The 25,965-nt window shown below is 39.3% G+C and overlaps 1 protein-coding gene across 2 annotated transcripts in view; it reads left to right on the plus strand.

Annotated features, from left to right (window-relative positions):
* The window catches only part of CNTN3 (contactin 3), a 423,339-nt gene that overhangs the window by 228,155 nt on the left and 169,219 nt on the right, over nt 1–25,965 (plus strand). For both annotated transcript variants that reach the window (XM_051851466.2, XM_008260940.4), the window contains one exon: nt 25,692–25,787. In XM_051851466.2, the coding sequence (XP_051707426.1) occupies nt 25,692–25,787 (96 nt within the window). The remainder of the gene's footprint in view (nt 1–25,691; nt 25,788–25,965) is intronic.

Below are 25,965 nucleotides of genomic sequence, written 5' to 3' on the forward strand. Positions count from 1 at the left end.
ATGCTTTGATTTCCCTGTGATCTTTTGCTGTGAGCTTTCCTTCCTTGGTTTCCTTCCTTTACCTTCTTTCATATTGATGACCGTGTTTCTTTGTTTCTGTGTGTAACACATCTTTAAGCATCTTTTGCAGGGCTGGACGAGTGGCAACAAATTCTTTCAATTTCTGTTTGTTATGAAAAGTCTTTATTTCACCTTCATTCACAAATGATAGCTTTGCAGGATATAATATTCTGGGCTGGCAGTTGTTCTCTCTTAGTACCTGGGCTATATCTCGCCATTCCCTCCTAGCTTGTAGAGTTTCTGATGAGAAGTCAGCTGTGAGTCTGATTGGAGATCCTCTGAGAGTAATCTGACGTTTCTCTCTTGCACATTTTAGGATCTTTTCTTTATGTTTCACTGTGGAGAGTTTAATTACAACGTGTCGTGGTGAGGGTCTCTTTTGGTCGTGTTTATTAGGGGTTCTGTGAGCTTCCTGTACTAGGATTTCTCTGTCCTTCTCCAAACCTGGGAAATTTTCTGCTAATATCTCACTAAAAAGGCCTTCTAATCCTTTCTCCCTCTCCATGCCTTCAGGAACTCCTAGAACCCGAATGTTGGGTTTTTTAATAGTATCCTGAAGATTCCCGACAATATGTTTTAGATTTCTAATTTCCTCGTCTTTTCTTTGGTCTGACTGTATCCTTTCCTGTTCTCTGTCTTCTAAGTCCGATATTCTCTCTTCTGCTTCTCCCATTCTGTTTGTAAGGCTCTCTATTGTGTTTTTCATTTGATCTATTGAATTCTTCACTTCAGTCACTATCCCAGTTTCCTGTTGTACTAGTTGTTTAGTTTCATTTTGATTCCTCCTTAATATTTCATTTTCACGAGAGAGATTTTCTATCTTGTCCATTAAGGATTTCTGTAGTTCAAGAATTTGTTTTTGAGAACTTCTTAATGTTCTTATCAATTTTTTGAGATCTGCTTCTTGCATTTCTTCTATGTCATCATCCTCATAATCTTGAATTGGGGTGTCTTTTTCATTTGAGGGCTTCATGGTGACTTCCTTGTTTTTATTACCTTGGTTTTTGCGTTTGTTATTTGTCATATTGGAGATATTTGGTTTCTTCACTGTGGTGCTTTTTCTTGTTATACTATGACTCTAGATTAAGTGGACTATCTGTTTTTGATGGAGCCTTAGGGCTTGAGATGGGTGTGGCCTGAGAGCTCTGTTTGGTGTGCCAAAGGTGACACTCCCAGGTTAGGCGTGGTAAACCTCTCTCTCTCTCTCTCTCTCTCTTTTTTTTTGATTCAAAAGGGAAGTTATTCTGCACAGCTGAACGAAGTTGGAGGTAGTTAGCAGGCAAATGATATACCCACAGGAGCCAGAGATCGGAAGCTCTTTCCCAAGGACCACACAGGGAATCTGTTCGGCCCTTAGAGTGGGCTCAAATTCTCCTTCAGTCTCCCACTGGGTTGCCAAAGTTACGGAATTGTAGCGTCTCTGGAGAGTGCTCACGTGAATTCCGTGAGTTCTCTCCCCCACCGTCTCTTTTTTCACAGTCTCAGTTCAGTAGCAGGACAAATTTACTAGGTCCTAATCTCCTGTTAATTCGCCCCACCCAGAGTCAGGTTTTACTGCTAGGCTCAGGGCCGGTGCAGACCTGAGGTCGCTCTGCTTATGACGTATGTCCAAGATGGCGCCTGCTCTTTGTCTTGCTCGCCCTTGAGAGGTGAGCGGAGAGAGAGAAACCCGTGTCCGTACCAGTTACCTTTTTTTTTTTTCCCTCTCTCTCTCTTCCAGTTAGCTTGGTGAAGTCCCCCCCCCCCCGGGGGTCGTTCCCTCTAGTCTCCTCTCTCCGCTTGCCTGCCGGTGTCTCGGGTTATTGAGGTTCGGCTCACCTCGCGTTCCAGCGCTGGTGTGTTGAGTCTGCCGCTGGTGTCCCGAACTGTGGGCTCCCACGCTCTCCACGCAGGTCTGCTCCCCTTCCAGCGCCGATGTGTGGACTCGGAGCCCTGGACGTCCCAAGTCTCCCCGCTGTTGCACTCCCCTTCGAGCACTTGCGCGCAGACCCTGCAGCTTGCGCAGCTCAGTCCCGCGGCTAGGCTTCCGCGGCTCAGTCCCGCGGCTCGGTCCTGCGGCTCGGCTTTCGCGCGCGGTGGGCGACCTTGTTCTCCCAGTAGGTCCTCCGATTCATGCCCACTGGATCCAGAAGAGTTTTGTCTGCAATATTTTCCTGGTTCTTTTTTCTGAGGCTACCGTAACTCCCCTTTTATTAAACTAAATTTTCCCGGACTATCGGTGCGCGCCCTCACTATTCCGCCATCTTGGCTCCGCCCCCCCCCACTCTTTTTCTTCCTCTCTCTCTCTCTCCCTTCTCCACTTTCCATCTACCTCTAGCCCCACCCTTTTTCTTCCTCTCTCCTTTCTCCACTTTCCATCTATTTCTCCCTCTTAAATAAATAATTTTAAACATTTATGTGTGAATAGTAAAGGCTCTTATTGCATGGAAATGAGAAAGGATAGCCCCAGCAGTAAAAACAATGTGTCCAAATGCAAATAGACCTAACGTTTGTTGCTGGTCCTTAGACTGGAGAAAAAAAAGAAAAAGAAAAAGAAACTGGGTTATTTAGTCAGAAGAGAAGACTGATTAAGGGTTGTAGTAGGCCAACATTAGTGTAAATATAGTCTCTCAGCACCTGGGGTGTAAAAATTTGTGTTTGGCAGTGGGGGGAGTACTTGCAGGAACATGCCTAATTTTGTGTTCCCAAGACCACCTGACATATAAAGATTAAATTTCTGTATATTAAAAGGAAGTTCCAGAGGACACAGTTAGCTTAGAGGAGAAACCTACTTCCCTTCTAATAGATTTTACTGTAAAAGCCTCCTACCTCATTATATAATTGTTTGTGGAAAAATGAAACTGAGTAGAACAGGAGCATAGAGACCTCAGTTGTCGCTCCCCGTCTTCGTGGAGGAACGACACAGGACCCTGCGCTGTTCTTTCGTCTGCTCGGCCCTCCCCGGGTTTGCTGCTGGTTCTTCCCGGGTTGGCTACTATCCCTTCCACCTCCGTGGAAGGGCAGTTCCCCCTGGCCGCATTCCCCACTTCCGCAGGGGAGCGGCACACCGCCGGCCAGCTCTCTGGGGGCTGCACGGGTTCCCTTAGATGTTCCCCATAGATGTTCCTGGTGCATGCCGTCTCTCTCCTCCTTTATAGTCCTCCTCCGCCAATCCTAACTCGGCTGCCCACACGCCGAGTACGCTGCTCTCCAATCAGGAGCAAGTCCTACAGTTTATTGGTTGAACTGGAGGCAGCTGGGTAGAAGCTGTTTTCTCCTCTCCCAGCGCCATATTGTAGGAGAGCAGATGCATAGAATAAGTCTTAATTCCAGTAACTTAGTCTAGTCCGAGCTGCTCCCCACAGAGGAGAGCAGATGCATAGAATAAGTCTTAATTCCAGTAACTCAGTCTAGTCCGGGTTGCTCCCCACACTCAGTGTTGAAAACAACAAGATTTTAAAACTTATACTTGAGGGCCACCAATGTTGCATAACAGGTAAAGCCGCCACCTGCAACGCTGGCATCTCATATGGGTGCTGGTTTGTGTGCTGCTCCACTTGGGATCCAGCTCCATGCTTGTGGCTTGGGAAAAGCAATGGAAAATGGCCCAAGTGTTCGGACTCCTGCCACCCATGTGGGAAACCTGGAGGAAGCTTCTGGTTCCTGGCTGCGTTCTAGCCATTGTGAAGGAGTAGACTCACGAATGGAAGTTCTCTTTCTCTGTCTCTCCCTTGCTCTGTAACTCTGAATTTCAAATGAATAAATGAATCTTTTAAAAAATTTATATTTGTAGAGAGGTAGTATCTATGCAAATGGTAGCTTAATGTATCCTGCTGGCTAAATAGAAAACAGAATTTATTTTATGGATAGCAACATGATGGGTATGATTGATGGGGTGCATTACTCCTATCAGATTCATTATTTCTGATACTTTGAATTAATGAACAGTTCTGAAAGGTAATATAATGTGTTTAATAAGTTGACACATTTATTGTAACAAAAATGTATTTGTAAATTTGTCCCATTTTCATTTCATATTACACTCTGCATCAGCACAGTTGCCCTAATTGCTTTCTAATTTGTATACAGTTTTGCACTTTAAAAATTTAAACTATAAACCCTATTTAAGGGCTCTTTAAGTACCAAAGAGTGGGTATTCTGCCAGGCTAATGGATCCATGTGTCACCCCATATCACGTGGAATGCAGTTCTGAAGAACAAAATTGTACTCTTGTTCTTGGCTTACTCTAGATCTCAGATATAACTTATAAAGAAAGCAAGTAGCATGAATTCATGCTTGTTTGCTTAGCCAGAGAAAGAGGCAGCTGCATATTCAGAGGTATACTGATAGTGATGTTTCCATGGCAACTAGCGGGCTATCATAATATTTATATCCATCTATTATACTTTAGGGTTTTTTTAAGGTATGGTGTTAAAATGACAAAAAAAAAAGACTTTATTAAATAGCTTTTATAGGTTGTGTTTTTCTGAGTTAAATGTTTTTAAAAGCTTACTTTATGAAAATTAGCAAGAAGTCATATTAAGAGTATAATTTTAATTTTTTATGGAAGTTGTAAATGACATACATTTGCTTGTTTGTAAAATTTTGAAATTGAGATACATAATACAAGCCTGATCCAGTGTTAAAGTTAGAGGGAAATACATGTGTTTCTATTCAATAATTATATTTCACAAGAGAATTTTCCCTAGCTATTCGACTTGCAGGCTTTCAATTATCACTAATACAGTACAGATGCAATTTTATTTATTTATTTTCCCCCTCCATATATATATATATATATATATATATATATATATTTTGCATTGTTTGAATCTATGAATGAAGAACCCAAGAATATTGAGGACCAATGTCACAGTCACAGAAAGTGATGCAGAGTTACAGAAAGTGATAAGGAATAGGAGCCAGTTTACTTTACATTTTTTTATTTTATCTTTCTCTTTTTATTTTTGTTTAAATATTTATTTATTTATTTGAAAGTCAGAGTTAACACAGAGAGAGGAGAGGCAGAGAAAGAGAGAGGTCTTCCATCTGCTGGTTTACTCCTAGTTGGCCACAAGGCCAGATATGTGCCGATCTGAAGCCAGGAGCCAGGAGTTTCATCCAGGTCCCCTACATGGGTGCAGGGGCCCAAGGAGTTGGGCCATCTTTTACTGCTTTCCCAGGTCATAGCAGAGAGCTGGATTGGAAGTGGAGCAGCTGGGACTCGAACTGGTGCCCATATGAGATGCGAGCACTGCAGGCGGTAGCTTTACCCTTTACTCCACAGCAAGGATCCCTCTATTTACATTTAAAGCATTTTATTTATTTTTAATTTATTTGAAAAGCAGAGAGACAGTGAGATCTTGCATCTGCTGATTCACTTCCATAAAAGCCTGCAACAGTTAGGGTTGAGTCAGGCTAAAGCCAGGAGCCCAGAACACCATCTGGGTCTCCCACATGGGTGGCAGAGCCTGAAACACTTGATTCATCACCTGCTGCTCCCAGGATGCACACCAGCAGGAAGCTGGATTGAAAGCCGAGTAGCCAGGACTCAAAGCACTCTGCTATGGGATGTGGGCTTCTCAAGCCTGTTGTGCCCAATGCCTGCCCTGCAGTTACATTTTGAGCCCTCTCTTATTGATCATGGCCATTGCCTTCCATTTTTATCTCAAATTCCAAGGGTTCTTGGACTGGTGTTATCCAGAGTTGTTGGTAGAAATGAAAAGAAGGTGCTGTGTGGTTAAGGAACCCATGGCCCAGGTACAGAAGCCAAAACTTATGCCTCTCACTCAGTATTATTGAATAATTGAATGGAGGATTAGGAGAAGATGACTAAATATGACTCAAACTGTATGCATCTCTACATCAGCCTTATTAGAGAATGCTCCTAGAGCAAGTATTTGAACTTGGACTAGTATGCCTCTTTTTCTCCACCTTGGAAATCAGAGGGTGTACCTGCAGCCCGGATGACATGCTAGGAACCTGACATCTCTAGCCTTGATTTGCTCAGGCAGAAATTGAGAATCACAGTATCTCTATCATGTATCTCACAGATTGCTTGATGAATCCTGGAGATAAAATATGTACATCTACATGATCTTACACAGTTAAGTCGTTGTCAGTCCTTTAAAAAGTTATCTCCCTTTCACTTGGATTAGGGAAGTATTTTTTCCAAATGGCTCATAAAGTAATCTTTGATGCTACTCTCTTCTATTTTGATGAAAATTGTCAGAATGAAACCATCATACGATTAAAGAAGGAAATCTAATTAGGTTCTTTCCATGTTCAAAGGTACTCTTCGAATGTCTGACTGTAGCAGTTCACAGGCCAGTGAACTACTTTGTTAATCTGGAAAAGTACTGCTGGATGAAGCATTACACAATAAAACCATCTAGTTTTAAGTAAAGGTTCAGATTTCATGTTTGATATAGTTTGTATCTAGAGTTAGGTATTGGACTTTTTTATTTTTTGTTATTCCTGTGATGAATAAGATTATACTGTTACGTGATAGAGTCATTGCTAAAATCACTGATAACTAAAGGTGACAGTTCATGAAATTTCTGAGCAGTCTCAGTGACTTAGACAACCACAGAGAGCAAATATCACATGGGGCTTTAAAACTCATTCCATGGGTTGAATTGAGCATAGTTATCAACTATTCTACTGATTAAGGCAGGGTTAAGAGACAGCGAGAAGAATGGACATGGTGTTCCTGGAAAGACAGACATGCTTAGAAAAAGCAAGATGATAAATCTGTATAAACTGGGATAGTCGTTGAAGGCTTCAAAGGAGAAGGAAAAATAATAGCTGTGCTTGAGTGTCAAATAAGTGGACAGATTTGTCTAGAAGGAGTTGTGGATGATCCTTGCCTAGAGAGGGGAAAGGGCATGCTTACTAACTTATTGAGCACCTAATGTATTCCAATAATTCTGTATTTATTTTCTCATGTAATCTTCTCAGCAGGTCTTAACACAGGCCATACTATCTGCATTATTCAGATGAAAAAAACCAAAGTATCATAGAGTCTGAGAAATTATACAAAAGCACAGAGCTGGTTTTCATGGTGGATATCACTCCCCAAAGTCTGCGTAGTTCAAATGCTTTGCTGAAGAAACTGAGACCTTTCTTTGAAATTTTAGGGAAGCAGATTTTAATGAGAGATATTAATGTAGACTAGTACAAAGCTTTTAAGAACAATTTGAGTACATAATTAAGATAACTGCATTGAAGTGGAGTGATTTGTTCTTACATTTGGAATATTGTCACTTTATACTCAGATCTCTTTATTTCCAAAGTGGTAAGCATATGTTTCTAAGTGAAGGGACCATGTATATCTTTGTATAACTAATTGTTACAAATTCCTTATGGCACACCCAGTAGCTTGTCAGTTTTTAAAATATGAGATTCTTTAATAGTATAGAAGATGCAGTTTTTGTTAATATATTCATTTTTCCCAGAAATCTTTTATTAAAGAAACACAAACTTCATGCATTTCATAAACACAACTTGAGGAACATAGTGATTTTTCCCACCCACATTCCCATCCACACTCCCACCCCTCTTCCTCCTTCCTCTCCCATTCCCATTCTTATATTTTATTAAGATCTATTTTCAGTTAACTCTATACACATATGATTAACTCAATACTAAGTAAAGAGTTCAACAAAATGTATGAAAAAAAAAAATCTGTTCCTCAACAGTAGAGACAAGGGCTGTTCAAAGTTATTGAATCTCAAAGTGTTCATTTCACTTCTGTAGGTTACCTTTTAGGTGATCAATTACTTATCACAGACTGGGGAAAACATACGGTATTTTTCCTTTTGGGACTGACTTATTTCACTAGAATGATGCTTTCCAATTTCATCCATTTTGTTGCAAATAACAGGATTTCATTTTTTTCCTACTGTGTAGTATTCAGTGGAGTACATATCCCGTATTTTCTTTATCCAGACTTCAGTTGACTGGCATTTGGATTGATTCCAGATCTTAGCTACTGTGAATTGAGCTGCAATAAACATGGGAATACAGATAAAATTTCCATATGCTGATTTTGTTTCCCTTGTGTAAATTCCCAGGATTGGGATGGCTGAGTTATATAATAGGTCTAAATTCTGATTTTTGAGTTATCTGCAAATGGTTTCCACAGTGGTTGTAATAATTTACATTCCCACCAACAGTGGATTAGAGTACCTTTTCCCCACATCCTCAGCAGCATTTGTTGTTTGTTGATTTCTGTATGAAAGCCATTTTGAAAGGGATGAGGTGATATTTCATCATGGTTTTAATTTGCATTTTCCTGATGGCTAACACTACTGTGTATTTTATCACGTATCTGTAGACCATTTGGACTTCTTCTTTTGAAAAATTCCTGTTTAAGTCCTTTGCCCATTTCTTAAATGGGTTTTTTGTTTTGTTGTTGTTAGTTTCTTGATCTCTTTATATATTCTGATTATTAATCCCTTATCAGTTGTATAATTTGCAATTAATCTCTCCCATTCTGTCAGCTGCATCTTCACTTTGCTGAGTGTTTCATTTGCAGTAAAGAAGCTTCTCAATTTCACATAATCTCATTTATTAATGTTGGCTTTGATTGCCTATGCCTCTGGGGTCTTTTCCAAGAACTTTTAGACTATGCCAGTGTCTTGAAGGGTTTCCCCAATGTTCTCTAATAATTTTATGGTGTTAATTCATAGATTTAGGTCTTTAATTCATTTTGAGTGTATTTTTGTGTAAGATGTAGGATAGGGATCTTGCATGCGAAGATCCAGTTTTCCCAGCATCATTTGCTGAAGAGATTGTCCTTGCTCCAGGGATTGATTTTTTGCCCCTTTGTCAAAGATAAGTTGGTTATAGATGTGTGGGCTGATTTCTGGTGTTTCTATTCTGTTCCATTGGTCTATCCATCTATTTTTGTACCAGTACCAGGCTGTTCTGATTATAACTGCCCTGTAGTGTGTCTTTTTTTTTTTTTTTACAGGCAGAGTTAGAGAGACAGAGAGAAAGGTCTTCCTTTTCCGTTGGTTCACCCCCCAAATGGCCGCTATGGCTGGCACACTGTGCCGATCCAGAGCCAGGAGCCATGTGCTTCCTCCTGGTCTCCCATGCGGGTACAGGGCCCAACCACTTGGGCCATCCTCCACTGCCTTCCCGGGCCACAGCAGAGAGCTGGACTGGAAGAGGAGCAACCGGGACAGAAACTGGCGCCCCAACCATGACTGGAACCCTGGGTGCCAAAGCTGCAGGTGGAGGATTAGCCCAGTGAGCTGTGGCACCAGCCTATAGTGAGTCTTGACATCTGGTATTGTTATACCTCCAACTTTGTTGTTGTTGCATAAAATTGCTTTAGCTATTTGGGGTCTCCTGTGTTTCCATATGAATTTCAACAGCATTTTTTCTTGATCTGAGAAGAATGTCCTTGGTATTTTGATTGTTATCACATTGAATTTGTAAATTGCTTTCAGTAGCATGGACATTTTGATGATATTGATTTTTCTAATCCATGAACATGGAAGATATTTCTATTTTTCTGTGTCTCCTATTTCTTTTCTTTAATGTTCTGTAATTCTCATTGTAGAGATCTTTGACATCCTTAGTTAAATTGATTCCAAGATATTTGAATTTTTTGTAGCTATTGTGAATGGGATTGATCTTAGAAGTTCTTTCTCAGCTATGGCATTGTTAATATATACAAAAGATATTGATTTTTGTGTGTTGATTTTATATCCTGCTACTTTACAAAACTCTTCTATGAGTTCCAGTAGTCTCTTAGAGAAGTATTTTGGATCCCCTATATATAGAATCATGCCATCTGCAAATACCGATAGTTTGATTTCCTCCTTCCTAATTTGTATCCCCTTGATTTCTCTTATTTTTAAGATTTATTTCATTTATTTGAAAGACAGAGTTGCAGAGAGACATAGAGCCAGAGAGAGGGGGAGAGAGGACTATCATTCTTCTGGTTCACTCCCCAAATGACTGCAATGGCCAGAGCTGAGTTGATCTGAAGCCAGGTGCCAGGAGCCTCCTCCAAGTCTCCCACATGGGTGCAGGGCCCAAGGAGTTGGGCCATCTTCAAGTTTTCTCGCAGGCCATAACAGAGAGCTGGATCAGAAGTGAAGCACCCGGGACCTGAACCTGTGCCCATGTGGGATGCTGGCACTGCAAGCGGCAGCTTTACCTGCTATGCCACAGCACCAGCCCTGATTTCTTTTTCTTGCCTAATGATTCTAGCTAAAACTTCCAAGACTACATTGAATAGCAATGGTGAGAGTGGGCATCCTTGTCTGGTTCCAAATCTCAGTGGGAATGCGTCCAACTTTTCACCATTCAATAAGATGCTGGTCATGGGTTTGTCATAAATTGCCTTGATTGTGCTGAGAAATGTTCCTTCTATACCCAATTTGCTTAAAGTTTTCATCATGAAAGGGTGTTGTATTTTTATCAAATGCTTTCTCTGCATCTATTGAAATAATCATATGGTTTTTGTCCTTCAATGTTAATGTGATGTTTCACATTGATTGATTTGTGAATGTTGAACCATCCCTGCATACCTGAGATAAATCTCACTTGGTCTGGGTGAGTGATCTTTCCGATGTGTTTTTGGATTCAATTGTAGTATTTTGTTGAGGATTTTTTCATCTATGTTCATCAGGGAAATTGGTCTGTAGTTCTCTTTCTTTGTTGTACATTTTCAGATTTAGGAATTAAGGTGATACTGGCTTCATAGAAAGAGTTTGGGAGGGTTCTTCTCTTTTAATTATTTAGAATAGCTTTAGAATAATTGGAGTTAGTTCTTCTTTAAATGTCTGATAGAATTCAGCAGTGAAGCCATCCAGCCGTGGGCATTTCTTTGCTGGGAGGGTCTTTATCATTGATTCAATTTTTGTCTTGGTTATTGATCTATTTTTGTTTGTCTTCATAGCTCAATATAGGTAGATTATATGTGTTCAGGAATCTATCCATTTCTTCTAGGTTTCCTGATTTGTTGGCATACAGCTCTTTGTAGTAATCTCTGATGATTATTTTTATTTCTGTGGTGATTTTTGTTACATTTCCTTTTTCATCTCTAATATTATTGATTTGGGTCTTTTCTCTCCTTCTCTTGGTTAGTTGAACCAATGGTGTGTCAGTTTTATTTTTTTTTTAAATCCCAGCTTTTTGTTTCACTGATTTTTTTTGTATTTTTTGCTTCAATTTTGTTGATTTCGCCTCTAATTTTAATTATTTCTTTTCTACTAGTTTTGGGTTTGGTTTGCTATTGTTTTTCTGTGTCCCTGAGATAGCTCATTTATTTGGTGCCTTTCTAATTTCTTTTTTCTTTTTTCTTTTTTTGACAGGCAGAGTGGACAGTGAGAGAGAGAGACAGAGAGAAAGGTCTTCCTTTTGCCGTTGGTTCACCCTCCATTGGCCGTCGCGGCCGGCGCGCTGTGGCTGGCGCACTGCACTGATCCAATGGCAGGAGCCAGGTACTTATCCTGGTCTCCCATGGGGTGCAGAGCCCAAGTACTTGGGCCATCCTCCACTGCACTCCCTGGCCACAGCAGAGAGCTGGCCTGGAAGAGGGGCAACCGGGACAGAATCCGGCACCCTGACCAGGACTAGAACCCGGGGTGCCAGCGCTGCAAGGCGGAGGATTAGCCTAGTGAGCCACGGCACCGGCCTTTTCTAATTTCTTGATATAGGCACCAATTGCTATAAACTTTCCTCTTAAAACTGCTTTAGCTGTATCCCATAAGTTTCAATATGTTGTGTTGTCATCTTCATTCATTTCCAGACATTGTTTAGAATTCTCTTTTGATTTCTTCAACAACCCACTGTTCATTCAGGTTCATGTTGTTCAGTCTTCGAGTGTTTACGTATATTCTAGAGATTCCTGAGTTATTTCTATTTTGATTCCACTGTGGTAAGAGAAGGTGCATAATATGATTTTGATTTTGATTTTTTACAATGTGCTGAGATTTGCTTTATGGCATAGCATGTTGTCTATCCTAGAGAAAGTTCCATGTATTGATGTGAAGGATGTGTATTCTGCATCTATAGGATAAACAGTTCTGTAAATATCTATTAGGTCCATTTGGTCTATAATGTCGATTAACTCTGTTGTTTCCTTGCTGATTTTCTATCTGGTTGATCTGTGCACTACAGAAAGTGGATTACTGAAGTCCCCCATTACTATTGTATTTGAGTCTATGTCTCCTTTTAGATCTGTTAAAATTTATTTTGAATACCAAAGTGACCTGTAATTAGGTGCATATACATTTACAATAGTCATATCTTCCTGCTGAATTGATCCCTTAATCATTACATAGTGCCTTTCTCTGTCTCTTTTAACAGTCTTTGTTTTAAAGTCTATTCTGTCTTATATTAGGATGGCTACACCAGCTCATTTTTGGTTTCTGTTAGCTTGGAATATCTTTTCCTATCCTTTCACTTTCACTTTCAGTCTGCATTTAACTTTGTGAGGTGTGTTTCTTGTAGGCAGCAAATAGATGGGTCTTGTTTTTTTAATCCATGCAGCCAGTTTTATCTTTTTTTTAAATTATTTATTTTATTTTAAAGTCACAGTTACACAGAGAGAGGAGAGGCAGAGAGAGAAAGAGGTCTTCCATCCAATGATTCATTCCCCAATTAGCTGCAACAGCTGGAACTGAGCTGATCCAAAGCCAGGAGCTTCTTCCGGGTCTCCCACAAAGGTGGCGGGGCCCAAGGACTTGGGCCATCTTCTACTCTTTCCCAGGCCATAGCAGAGAGCTGGATTGGAAGTAGATCAGCCAGGATTTGAACCGGTGCCCATATGGAATGCCAGCACTTCAGGCTGGGGCATAACCTGCTGAGCCACAGTGCTGGCCCCCAGTCTTTATCTTTTAATTGGAAAATTGAGGACATTTACATTCAAGGTTACTATTCAAGGATAAGTAATGACTTTGCCCTGCCATTTTCCCATAGATATTCCTATTTTTTTTTTTTTTTACTTTGGCTTTCCTTTGTACTTTTACTGGGTGATTTCCTTCCTTTACCTTCTTTCATAGTGATGACCATGATTCTTTGTTTCTGTGTGTAGCACATCCCCAAGCATCTTCTGCATGGCAGGATGAATTTTGACAAATTTTTTGAATTTCTGTTTGTCATGGAAGGTCTTTATTTCAGCTTTGTTCATAAATGAGACCTTTGCAGGGTATAGTATTCTGGTTTTACAATTTTTTTCTCTTAATACTTGAAATATATCTTGCCATTCTCTGTCAGCTTGTAGGGTTATGTTGAGAACTCAACTGTGAGTCTAATTAGAGATCCTCTGAAAGTAATCTTGTGTCTCTCATACATGTTATAGAATATTTTCTTTATGTTTTACTATGGAGAGCTTGACTACAATGTGTCATATTGAAGATTGTTTCTGATCATGTCTATTAATGGTTCTATGTGCTTCCTGTACTTGGAAGACTCTTTCTTTCTCTAAATTAAGAAAGTTTTCTGTAATTATTTCACTAAAAAGATCTTCTAATCCATTCTCTTTCCATGCCTTCATGAGTTCCTAAGACCCATATGTTGGGTCGATTAATAGTATCCCATAAATCTCTGACACTGTTTTTTAGTTTTCTAATTTTTTTTTTTTGGTCTGACTAAATTTCCAAATGTATGTCCAAAATGGCACCCACCTTCTCTCAGCTAGTTACAGGATGCTGGTGCTGGGTGATCAGGGACAGAGAAATGTGCCTTCCCCCTTTTTTTCCCTCTAGGTTGGCAGGTACACTGTCCCCTACAACGCTCCAAGCCAGATTCATGTCAAGCTCTTCCAGCAGCTTTATTGCCAGTGGCTTGGGTTGCTGTAGTTTGGTCTCACCTCACTCCAAAGCTGGTGCTGAGGCTCTTAGCTCCTAGGGTCCTGAGTTGTCAATATATTCTTTAATATTATTAAATAATGACTTGTGCTGCAGTTGTATATATACAACATTTTCTTTATCCAGCTGGCTAATGATGAACACCTTAGTTAGTACCAAATTTTGGCCATTGTGAACAGGGCTGCTCTAAACATGGTGGTACAGGTATATCTTTGATTTATTCTGTTCAAATCTTTCAGTATATACCCAGTGGTGGGATCATATGGCATATCTGTTTCTAGTTTTTTTAAGAAATCTCCACCCTGTTTTCCATGGTGGCTGCAGTAATTTACATTCCCACCAACAGTGTATAAGTGCTCCCTTTTTCTCACATCCTTGCTAGCATTTGTTATTCTCTGCATTTTGGATTTTAGCCATTCTGACAGTGGTGAGGTGGTATCTGAACTGAATGAAATCATGCTGAGTGAAATAAGCTGCATCCAGAAAGACAAATAACACATGCCCTCCATTATATATGGGAGGTAAAATTTAAAAAACCACAAACCAAAAAATAAAAAATAATAATGCATTGTATCAGATCATTGGCTGTTTCTGTTGCCCTATTGAAGTCAAATTAATGTTTCAAATGTAGTTTTCAGGATTTTCTGAGTTATCTCAGGTGTACCTGAGAATCATTCTTTCAAAGAAATGGAAAATGATTCCCAGTGTTGCTGTGCTGCTGCAAAAATGAAAAAAAAATGTAGTTTTGATAACGAAATTAGAATTTTCTTTTATATACATGGGAGTAGAAGAGGAAACACCTTTCAGAAAGAAAAGCTTTATTTCACTCTTCAGTTCACATTAGCTGTTTAAGCTTTATTGTTCTAGATGAAATTAACATTCATAATCACTGGAGAGGGTTTTTTTTTCATAGAGTAGATACATAAAGAGCATAGCTGTCAAAAGCAGAAGCACTAACACAGGCTTTGTCTATTTTGTTGGATTTAGCAAGCCTTCACTTTCTACTCAACACTGAAGGGGCTTTTCTCATTAGCGCAGTCAGAAATAATAGTTGGACTCTTGCTTGAAAAATTTTTTTGAAACAAAAACCATTTAAAGAAAGGTGCATCCCTATCATAAACAAATTAATTTTTCTTTGAATACACAACTGTGAATGCTTTTACTTTTTATTTTTGTTTGTTTTTCATGTGCCAAGTGCTGTAGTTTGAGGAAAGAGGTCATTGTATTATTTGTATAAACTGCACCCATTATGAATTTTTTGTGATTTCCAATTATTATTTTCCTTTGCATTTGAGTGATAATTTAAAAAAATACTGTTTGAATTAACCTGGGTACAGAAATAGAATAAATAGTATAAAGATTTTGTTTTGTGTTTCCAGGCTTTTATGGTTGTCTTGCACTATCTATTCCATTTATTTTGACATCAGTTTTTGAGGGAGGAAAGGTGACTTTCTTTTATTGAGTTTTTCAAAAGCTTCTAAGTTTGTTTTTTAAATAAACAACAGATCCCTTCCTTTGCATATTCACATTTCAACAATCTCTTTGGTATTTCTCCAGTGACTTAATTTCAGCGAAATTACGAAGTTTTGAACTAATGCAGTTAATGCAGCTGATGGAAGGGAGAAATCAAGCTGGAGAGGAGCTACTGGGCACACACATCCCTGTGGTCCTAAATATTGGACAGTGTCACAGAGAGAGTGGACTGCACTGTTTACACTGAGGGCATTTGTGCTGGGAAGGTGCATGGCGAGGCCCAGGAAAGGCAACGTGAGGCGCTGGAAGGATCCCTGCCCTCGGTGTTGTTGCTGAGAGGACTGATCTTGTATACAATTTCCATAAACATTCAGTGTTCAGAGAATGATGCCTGCACAGAGGGGAATATTTTTAACTACACTTTGAGGGAAAGCAGATTTAACATAAGTTGAAAGAAGAATTGTGGGATGTGAGCAGAGTTTTAGAATTAGAAATACTTAATGTCACAGGCCATGCTTCCTTGTCCAAATGCCTAGGACATAGGCAAGTACTTCATATACACATGGATATGCATTTCTGTTGAACGACTGAATGGGTGTTAGGACAAGAATTGTGGACTGATTCAATATCTTGGCATCGGGAAATACATGTAGATGTTTTAGCAGGTCTTAAAAACTGAGAGTATGCTTTATGAAGAAAACTGGACTCAACTCTCAGTAAAGGATAGATGGATTGGATGGGTGGAGAAAAATTGTAGTTGAAGAGACTGGCCCAGAGTTTAGATGGACTTGTCGCATTCAACAAAGATCAGAGGAACTGGACTTGAAATCAGTGGAACTGGATGTGGGTCTTGGTCCACCGTTTTCACCTTCATACTCCTCAAATTCCGTAATAGCTTTGGACCACTGCTTTCTGCAAAATGGAAAAATAATACTTTCATAATAAAGCTTTTATGTAAATTGATATAACTTCCAGAAAATTTTTATCACAGTGCCTAGCATATTTATCCAGCTTAAATTCCTTTGTATGCCCATTTAGTCATTGCTTTAAGAAGCATATTCTTTTGGAGATGCTATGGTGTAGAAGACAAACAAGTGTAGTGGGGCCATATGTTTAGTATGTGTCAGCCGAATCTTTGTCATAAAATAGTTTCAGAAAAAAATTTAATATGGTGGTGGTGAGAAGTTAGAGAGAAATGCGTTAGAGAAAGCCTGAGCTTTGTGAAACAGTTGTTATGATCAAATTTAGTGGATTGAGCAAATGTAGAAAGGAGAAGGGACAGATGGGGCATGGGGATCCTTGAGAGAAATAATAATAAAGAAGTGGAAGTTCTTAGAGGAGGACCTTTGTCATTGCAAGCCTAGAGACAATGACTTTAATTTTGGCAAAGCCTCCAGAATAGATGAACAAGATCAGAAAATCTCAAAGTGTAGAAAATGCAGAGGTGGGGGGAAAAAACAAACAAACAAACAAACAAAAAAAAAACAGTGGTTTCAAGGATGTAATCAAAGGCATGTGGCTGGTTTTGAAGATGAATGTGTGCTGTATCTGTGAAGGTTGGGGGGGATCTCTTGCCTGGGGCCTACATTTTGTGGTTGGGGGAAGCCAGATAATTTGTTCATGCTTCTGTGTATGCAGTTGGGAGTAGGGGATGCCAGAGAAAGGGGTTGCATTCATCAGTTTAAGCTACTATATAATAAAACACCTCTGGGGAATTTATAAACAGTGGAGTTTCTTTTTCTCACACTTACAGAAGCTGGGATGTCTGAGGTCAAGGTGCTAGCAGTTTCAGTGCCTCATGAGAACTCTCCTTTTCTCTGCTTGCTAGATGGTGCCTACTTGCCATGTTCTCATAGGACAGAAAAGGCAGGCAAGCTCCCATGAGCCTCTTTTATAAGGGCACTAATGTCATTCCAGGGGACTTCAGTGTCCTGGACTCCCAGATGCCCAACCTCCTAGTACCGTCATCGTGAGGGGGTTACAATGTCAACCTAGGAGCATGGGTGGCAGACACTACTGAATGAGAGGTGGAAGGCAGAGCTGAAGCTGAACTGTGGAATACCTGTGGGGTAGGGCTTGGTGGAGTATGCGTGGATGCCTCAAGTTCACCCTTGGTGCTGACATTCCCCATGTTGGGTTTAGCACAGAACCTAATGACAGTTCCTGAGGATGTTGAGATCTTAAGATTAGCTTCCCTATTTCCTAAGTAGCCTTAGAAAAGTATGGACTACTTGAGACTCCAGTGGGCGACTTATAGTACTCATAAAAAGCCTGTTTACAGTAGACATTTTTGTGCCATGTATCACATCCCCAGTATACACCTGTGATTCAGTCGCAGATCCATGTGGGAGGTTAGATTGCCCTCCTTGAAGAAAACCCTCCACTTTGGGGGCTGGGAGCTTTCGCATAACTAACTCAAACTTGTGTCTTTCAAAAGGAAGATTCTGAAGGCTTCTGTCAGCTTCTCAGAGGTTCATGTGGGATCAAACCCTCCTTGCTTCCAGTGGGAGCTTCAATAATGCACCCAGATGTTGGAGTTCCCCTATTGCTCTCCCATCCCCTGAGGAAAAATTGTTCCATGACAAAGTGTGTCTCAGGAAAATAAAATTTTTCCTTCATGTAAAAACAATGGCTTCTTCAACAAAGTTCAATCGTTTTTGTTTGCAACAAGTCAGAGCTTCAGAAAGAACTTGGGTGACAGATTTACATGGGACAGGATCTCAGGAGGCAGGAGGGAGTGAGGAGAATAAGAGAGTGATGGGGGTGGGTGGGAGGGGGCAGACATTTGGACTTATTAACAGCTGGTTAATAAGGCTGCATCCACATTGAAGTGCCTGGGTTCTAGCCCCAGCTCTGCTCCCAATTCCAGCTTCTGGCTGATGTAGACCCTAGGAGACGGCAGTTAATGTTTCAAGTAATTGAGTTCTAGCTATCAATGTGGAAGACCTGGATTGAGTTCCTGGCTCCTGTCTTTGTCCCCACTCAACCTCTGCCATGGTGGGCATTTAGGGAGTGAACCAGCAGAAGAGATAACAGCAACTGTCTCTCAAAATTAAGTAAGTAATTTTTTAAGATGAATAAAGGTTGTAGTCATCCATTCTTTTTGGCTTATGAAGTGGAAATACCTTGATGAGATTAATCAACTAATTGAAACTTTACCACTTGTTCATGAAACTGAACATTTTCATGGGATTCTTCTGAATTTACAAAATCTGATACTATGGAAATGAAGGTAAAAATTTTAGCCAACTGCAGTCTTGATTTTGACTGCCTTTTGGAATGTGTTCATTGAAGAATTTTTGTCAGCCTTTGCGATAGAAGAAAGTTGTACACTGCCGTGCAATGACCTGCTTCTTTTAAAGGTAGTCTTGTCATTTACACTGTTTGAGTCATGGCTTAATTTGGTAGCTACCAAATCACTAAGCATTTCAACACTCAACGTTAAAGGCATCCATGTGTTACTTACCAATGAAAGACCATCTCATGACCTATCTCTGTGTGTCCCTAGCACAATTATCACTACTAGGCAATATTTTGAATTTCATTTGAAACAAGTAGCATTTCACTGCATAGCATGGAATTAGATTGGGTTACACAAGCAGTAAATTTCACATGCAGTGTTCAGTGACACTGATTTTATTAGCTCCTCATGCTTGATTACAAGTGGTCACAAAGTGTTTTGAGGCAGAGCTGTAATTCTTTTTTTTTAATTTAGAACCAAATTTCATTTCCATTTTAATCTTTTTTAGGGGGAAATAGTCTGTTGTTGTCATTTTTTTATTCTTACATAGCCAGTTGCAGGTGTCACTTTTGCCAGTCTACCCATAAAGTGCTCTACACAGAATATTTTGGTCAGATATGTTTAGAACACTCTGTAGTACCCATCCCAATTTAATAGACCTTATCAGTGCCTATTTTCTATTAAACTCTGATTTATCCTGCCTAATGAAACTCCTTTAACTTGGCCTAACACAGGGTTTGCCATGCAGAAAATGGTGTCATTCTTTTGGGTGATTCTAAATTGTACAGAGATAACACTTTTATTCTGCTTAACAGTTGGCTATCTAAGTTAACCCGCATGAGAAATCAACATCAGCAGTGGGTACACAGTGGAATCAGATGGCAAATTAAGCACATGAATGATAGGGACAGTCACAGCCATGCAGTCTCCTTTCCCGTATATATGAGTGGTTTCCTGTGGTCCTGTACACAGTACGATCAGTGAGGTGTTTGGGATGCTTGATGAGTGATGAGTAGGAACTTGGCCTAATACAGAAAACTAACAGATATGTATCAAGTGAGGGACTTTTACACACCAGAAACCATCCACATGGATTTTCCCACAGAAATAGAAAAAGACCCTTTCATATATTTCTAAAATTCGAAATTTATTTTTAAAATATTTATTTGAGCAGCAGTGAGACAACAGAGAGAGAGAGACAGAGAGCTCTCATCTTCTGGTTTACTCGCCAAATGTAACATTGGCTGGGGCTGGGTTGGGGCCAGAGCCAGGAGCCTTGAATGTAATCAGAGTTTCCCACATAAGTAGCAGGAACTCAATTACTAAAGCCAGGGTCCACTGCATCTCCGGGTCTGTGTTGGTGGGAAGCTGGAATCAGGATCCAGATTTAGGAATCCCAATCCTGACACAGGGCTAGGCTGAACACTTTCTCCCTTAAATTGTTATAGCTTAAACTATGTTATGCAAGTGGAATCACACAGTGTGTGTAACCTTTCAGGGTTTGTTCTTCCTAGTCAGTGCAGTTCCCTGAACATTCATCTAAGTGGTGGGGAGTATCAGTCGTTAATTGTGCTTCACTGCTGAGTGGTAGTCTGTGGTATGTGCGTACTGCTGTTTGTCTAGTCATTCATCCAGTGAAGGACATCTGGGTTGCTTCCAGATTTGGGCTATTATAAATAAATAAAGCTGTATGAACCTTGTGTATAGGTTTCTGCAAGAACATATGTTTTCATTTCCCTGGGATAAATGCCCAAGTGTGCAACTGCTGGGTCATATGGTAAAGAACTGACAAACTGTTTTCCAGAGTGTAAAATTTTACACTCCCACAGGCAATAATGGGTAGACCTTCCATGTCTTCTCCAGGATTTTCTGCTGTCACTATTTATTTTAGCCATGTTGATAAGTGAGCAGTGGTGACTCAGTGTGATTTTAATTTGTATTTCCCTAATGGCTAATTCTCATGTGCTTATTTTCCATCTCTGTAGCCTCCTCAGTGAAATGTCTTTTTATATCTTTTGTAACATTTTCTTATTAAATAATATTTTTTACTACTGAGATCTATGTATTTATTTATTTGAGTGTGAAGCTCTTATCTGCTTGTGTACACCCAAATGCCCACAGCAGCCAAGGCTGCACTATGCCAAAGCTGGGAGCTGGAAATGTAATCTAGGTCTACCATGTGGATGGGAAGGACCCAAGCATTTGAACCATCATCACTGCCCCCTAGAAAGCTGGGATTAAAAAAGAAGCTGGGACTCTACCCTAGGAACTGTGACATGGGATGTGGCACTACAACCAACCTCCTAACTACTAAGCCAAATGCCCTCCTGCCCTTTGCTATTGAATTTTGAGAAGTCTTACTTTTTCTAGATACTCTTCCTTCACTGATAAGCATTTTAAAAATATTTACTTCCAACCCATGACATTTCTTTTCTTTCTTTTCACCTGGGCTTTCATAAAACAGTTTTTTTTTCTTTTGATGATACTCCATTTATTAATCTTTTAGTGGACAGTATGCATTTGGTGTTTACAAGGTCCTAGATCCTAAAAATGTTCCCCTGTATTTTCTTCTAAAAGTCTTACAGTTTTATGTTTTATGTTTAAATTTGTGATCCATTTTGAATTAATTTTTGTATTTGAGAGGGGTTAGGGTGAAGTTGTTTTTTTTTTTGTTTTGTTTTGTTTTTTTTTTTGTTTTTTTTTTGTTTTTTGTTTTTTTTTTTTTTTTTAGTATAATCATCCAACTGCTTCAGCCCTATTTATTGTATGACTGACTGTCTTTCTCCTCTTGAGTTGCTTTTGTTCCTTTGTTGGGAATCCATTGAGCATATTCATGTAGGTCTATTTCTGATCTCGAGTTTGTTCTGTGTATTTATCCCTCTGCCAACCCTATACTTTCTTGATCACTATGGCTATTAAAAAAAAAAGCCCTGATATTAAGTATAATGATTCTTTTTAGTCAAGATTATCTTAACTGTTTTAAGGCTACTGCTTTACCATATGAATTTTAGATCTACAAAAAAATAAAAATAGGGGCTGGCGCTGTGGCTCACTTGGTTATTCCTCTGCCTGCAGCACCGGCATCCCATATGGATGCTGGGTTCTAGTCCAGGTTGCTCCTCTTCCAGTCCAGCTCTTTGCTGTGGCCCAGGAAGGCAGTGGAGGATGGCCCAAGTGCTTGGGTGTCTGCACCTGCATTGGAGACCAGAAAGAAGTACCTGGTTCCTGGCTTTGGATTGGTGTAGGTCCGGCCGTAGCAGCCATTTCGAGGGTGAACCAATGGAAGGAAGACCTTTCTCTCTGTGTCTCTCACTGTCTCACGCTATCTGTCAAATAAATTAAAAAAAAAAAAACTAAAACAACATGCTTGAATTTTTATAGGAATTGAATTAAACTTACATGCCAATTTAGGGAGAATTGAAAACTGTATTTAGTCTAACTTTCCATGAACATAGTATGTCTCTTCATTTATTTAGGTCTTTATGGTTTTTTCTTCTTTTTTTATCCATATCTTATAATTTTTTATATAAAGATACTGTGTATGCTTTGTATTATTAATCTAAGTTTTTCACATTATTTGTTATTAGTACATACATATTATATCCTCTGATCTACATAACTTACTTATTAGTAATAAGAGGTTTTTTCCAGATTCCTTTTGATTGCCAATTTAGACAATCATATTATCTCAAGAAGTATAGTTTTATTTCTTCCTTTGTTCCTTATTGCAGTAACTGGAACATCTAATTCTGTGTTGACTAAAAATGTTGAGAATGGACATTCTTGTCACATTTCTAGCATGAGGGGGAAACTTTCATTTATTCACCATTAAATACAGTGCTACTTGTAGTTCTTTGTTGACTTTATTAGTTATGTTGCTTTATTTTAAAGACTAGGTAATTAGAGACTCTAGTGGAAAGACTCTAGTTTGCAAGAATTGAGGAAGAGAAAAGTTAGAAAAGTCTCTACCCAGTAAATACTGGACTACAGTTTATTTATTTTTTTAATTTCTGGGCAGAGATGTTGTCAGTATGATTCTTGCCAAAACTGAACTGCATACAGCATGACCTGTGTTTGGGTTACTTGTGTAATCTGTCAGATATTTTAGTAATTGGAGGTTTTTATACATTTATAATACTTTTCTCTCATAGTTCCCAGCAAAGGGAGTAAAAATATTGCTTTTCTTTGACTATGACATATGTGGTCTTATGCATCAGCACTTTTCCCATGTTGATCCCTCTGTCTGACAAAAATAAATAAAAAAACCTGCCCCCCCCAACCCCACCTACATCACACGAACCATCTAATTGGCCAACCTGTACTCTTTGAGATGTCATTCTTTTGTGTACTTACTGCCATTTCAGCAAGTGCCATTTAAAATGCCATTCTTGGCCTTGTTTGTCTTTTTCACCTTGAAAGTATACCTTCATACCTTCAAAACCTAATGTCTAGTGGACTGGAGATTTATAAGCTTTCAATGAATATTTATTTAATAAGTGACTTGGACGTCCCTTGCGCTACTTGCATATTTAATAGATTCTCTATCTCCAAGACATTTTCATAAGTTCCAAAAAATTTGAGATGTATTAAGATACATAATCTGAATTGAACCTTATACATATTAATGGTAAACTACAAAGTGGTAGGTACTTGGTGTGGTTAAGGTTCTGAGATTAATTCAGATCCTTGGATTTAACCCCCAGAGATCCTAATTCACTGATCTTTAAAATCTCAGATGATAATGATGCAAGTGATCCTTGGACTATGCTTTGAATAACATTAGCTAAGCATTCAGGAGATACTGTCTTATGGGGGAAAAATCCCACTGAAGTCCCAATGCTGTGTTCTCAAAAAAGCCCTGAATATCAGATGGGAGCCACCACTGTTGTTTTCCTTGGCTGTCCCTCATGCTTGTGTTCCATGTGGCTGCATCAGGTCTCCAAAACCATGCCTCTTGCCTTCACGTGTTGCAGAGAGGATATCAGTGCAGGTGTCCATACCAGAGGGCAGATCTGAACCAGACAATGTTTGTGCTGAAGCACAAGAGGATTTTACCTTTGGAGGAGTCAGTGTTGGTTTCTGGGATTTTGTACATGTGTGTGTGTTTGTGTGTTCATGTTCTAGTTACAATCTTGTGGAAAGCTTCTGCAATATGAAATAGTGTAGCAGAAGAAGACAAAGCATTGGGCAAGAAAACAACAAAGATGATACATACTTAGTTTTGAAAAAAGTAGTATTTGGAAGTTCTTTTTCCATGGTTAGGTCACAATCTGATCTGATGTGCTTTCTCATTTAGCCCTTGGGGAATATTTGAATGGTCTGGTTTTTCAGTTTCAATTCAGCTACACTTCAAGAGCCTCAATGTTTTAAGAATATTGCATTTTAGTTGCAGATTGAGTTGATAACAGTGCTTTGTAGTATGATTTCTGTAAGGTACCTCTGGTTAAAGTGAGGGCATTGCACTTTTTCTTGTTTCCTGGGCATAAAGTGTATGTGAGTTTGCTGAATCACTTTATTCCATATTTAAAACCTAGTAATTTAACACCATATTTCAGGAGCAATAAAATAAAGCAAGTTGGCCACCTTACTTCCTTCTGCCAAACTGATTTATGGTGCTTAGAATATTCATAAGTGTCTACAGGTTGTGGCTTCATCAATATGAAGACAATTATTGTGCTTTTCTCCATTTTTCAAAAAACCGTGAAATTTTCCAAGTTATATTCTAGAACACATACACTGCCTCACTTTGTACAGTCACCATTAACATAATCTATTTCAACCCTTAAGCTCCATGATGTGAGTATACTCTTTCACATGTTGACAATGCAATTGTTCTGGTACAGAAAGTGACACCATCGAGTCTACTGACTGTGTAATTCACAAGCATTTTTTCTGAAGTTGGAGTTAAGAAAATAAATCTTTCTTTCTTCCCATAGACTTTTATGATGCCAATAGAATTTTCTCTACTGTAGTCTAAAGCTAGAAAACACGAATAATTATTTGCTATCCTGGATTATTATTGGAGGAAATTAAATGTTTTCTAACAATAACCACTGATAATCAAGATGGTATTTGTGACAGATTACTAAATACTTGAAAAAATATTATGATGGCTGTAATGATCATTTTTATTTTTAAAGCTATAAATTTTTTAATCATTCATTTTATTTATTTATTTAAAAGACAGAGTTACAGAGAGAGGTAGAGACAGAGAGAGGTCTTCCATCCATTGGTTTACTCCCCAGATGGCCACAATCACTTGAGCTGCGCCATCCAAAGCCAGGAGCCAGGAGCTTCTTGGGTCTCTCACATGGGTTCAGGGGCCCAAGGGCTTGGGTCATCTTCTGCTTTCCCAGGCCATAGAAGAGAGCTAGATCAGAAGAGGAGCAGCTGGGACTAAAACCGGCACCCATATGGGATTCTGGTGCTTTAGGCCAGGGCTTTAACCCGCTGCGCCACAGCGCCGGCCCCTAAAGCTATAAATTTAAAAAGCATATACAGGTTTAATTTACTATTATCCATCGAATCCTAATTACTTGGTAATTTCAGTGGCACATGTCTTCTACAGAGCCTTTCAGGGCATGGGACAAACAGGACTTACATCCAGAAGCTCAGTACTTCCAAGTCTATTTGTAAATAACAACAATTATAAGTAGAAGAAAATCCCAGGCTTTCTAGAAAAATCCTTAAATAGTTGTTCATTATTATAAGCTGAAGCTAAAAGTCATCATGATATAATGAATCACTGTGGCAGATGTGGAAATCGTACTATTCATATTTATTTTCAACTCAGGATATTTCCTTTCCTTTGAATAATATTGCTTGCTTAATTCATTCTAATATATGTTTCACGGTTTCAGATAGTCCTTCGCCAGTTTTTGACACTGGGATGGGAGTATATCTATATTGTATTGCTGAACTTCCTAGAAACCTTAAGAAAGAAATCAAAATCCCACTTTTCTTCCTCAAAATAAATGCTGTCTTCTGGAAGTTCCTATGAAGAGATTTTTCAAATTTCTTTCCAAAAGAAAGATATTGCTTGGTATAAAAATTTAATTGCATTATCCTTTCTGAAATTCAGTTTTGTTTTGTCTTCAAATCAGATCTTGAAAATTTTAAAACTAAAATGAGAAGTACGGTGTCAGTGCGTGAAGGCCAGGGAGTCGTCCTGCTCTGTGGACCCCCGCCACACTCTGGAGGTAAGCAGTGCTCTGTTCTGCTTTTCCCATCTACTGAGGAAGCTTCAGGGCAAGGCCAAGAGCATAGGGACTGCTAGTGCGTCTGTGAGTTACCCTCAAAGCTTGGTAACTCAAGCTTTAGATTCTGTCCTCTGAGTGGAACATAAGAAACTCTACAAAAGTAGTCCATCCAGAGAAG

Source organism: Oryctolagus cuniculus, chromosome 10 (assembly GCF_964237555.1).
Source record: "Oryctolagus cuniculus chromosome 10, mOryCun1.1, whole genome shotgun sequence".
Taxonomy (NCBI): domain Eukaryota; kingdom Metazoa; phylum Chordata; class Mammalia; order Lagomorpha; family Leporidae; genus Oryctolagus; species Oryctolagus cuniculus.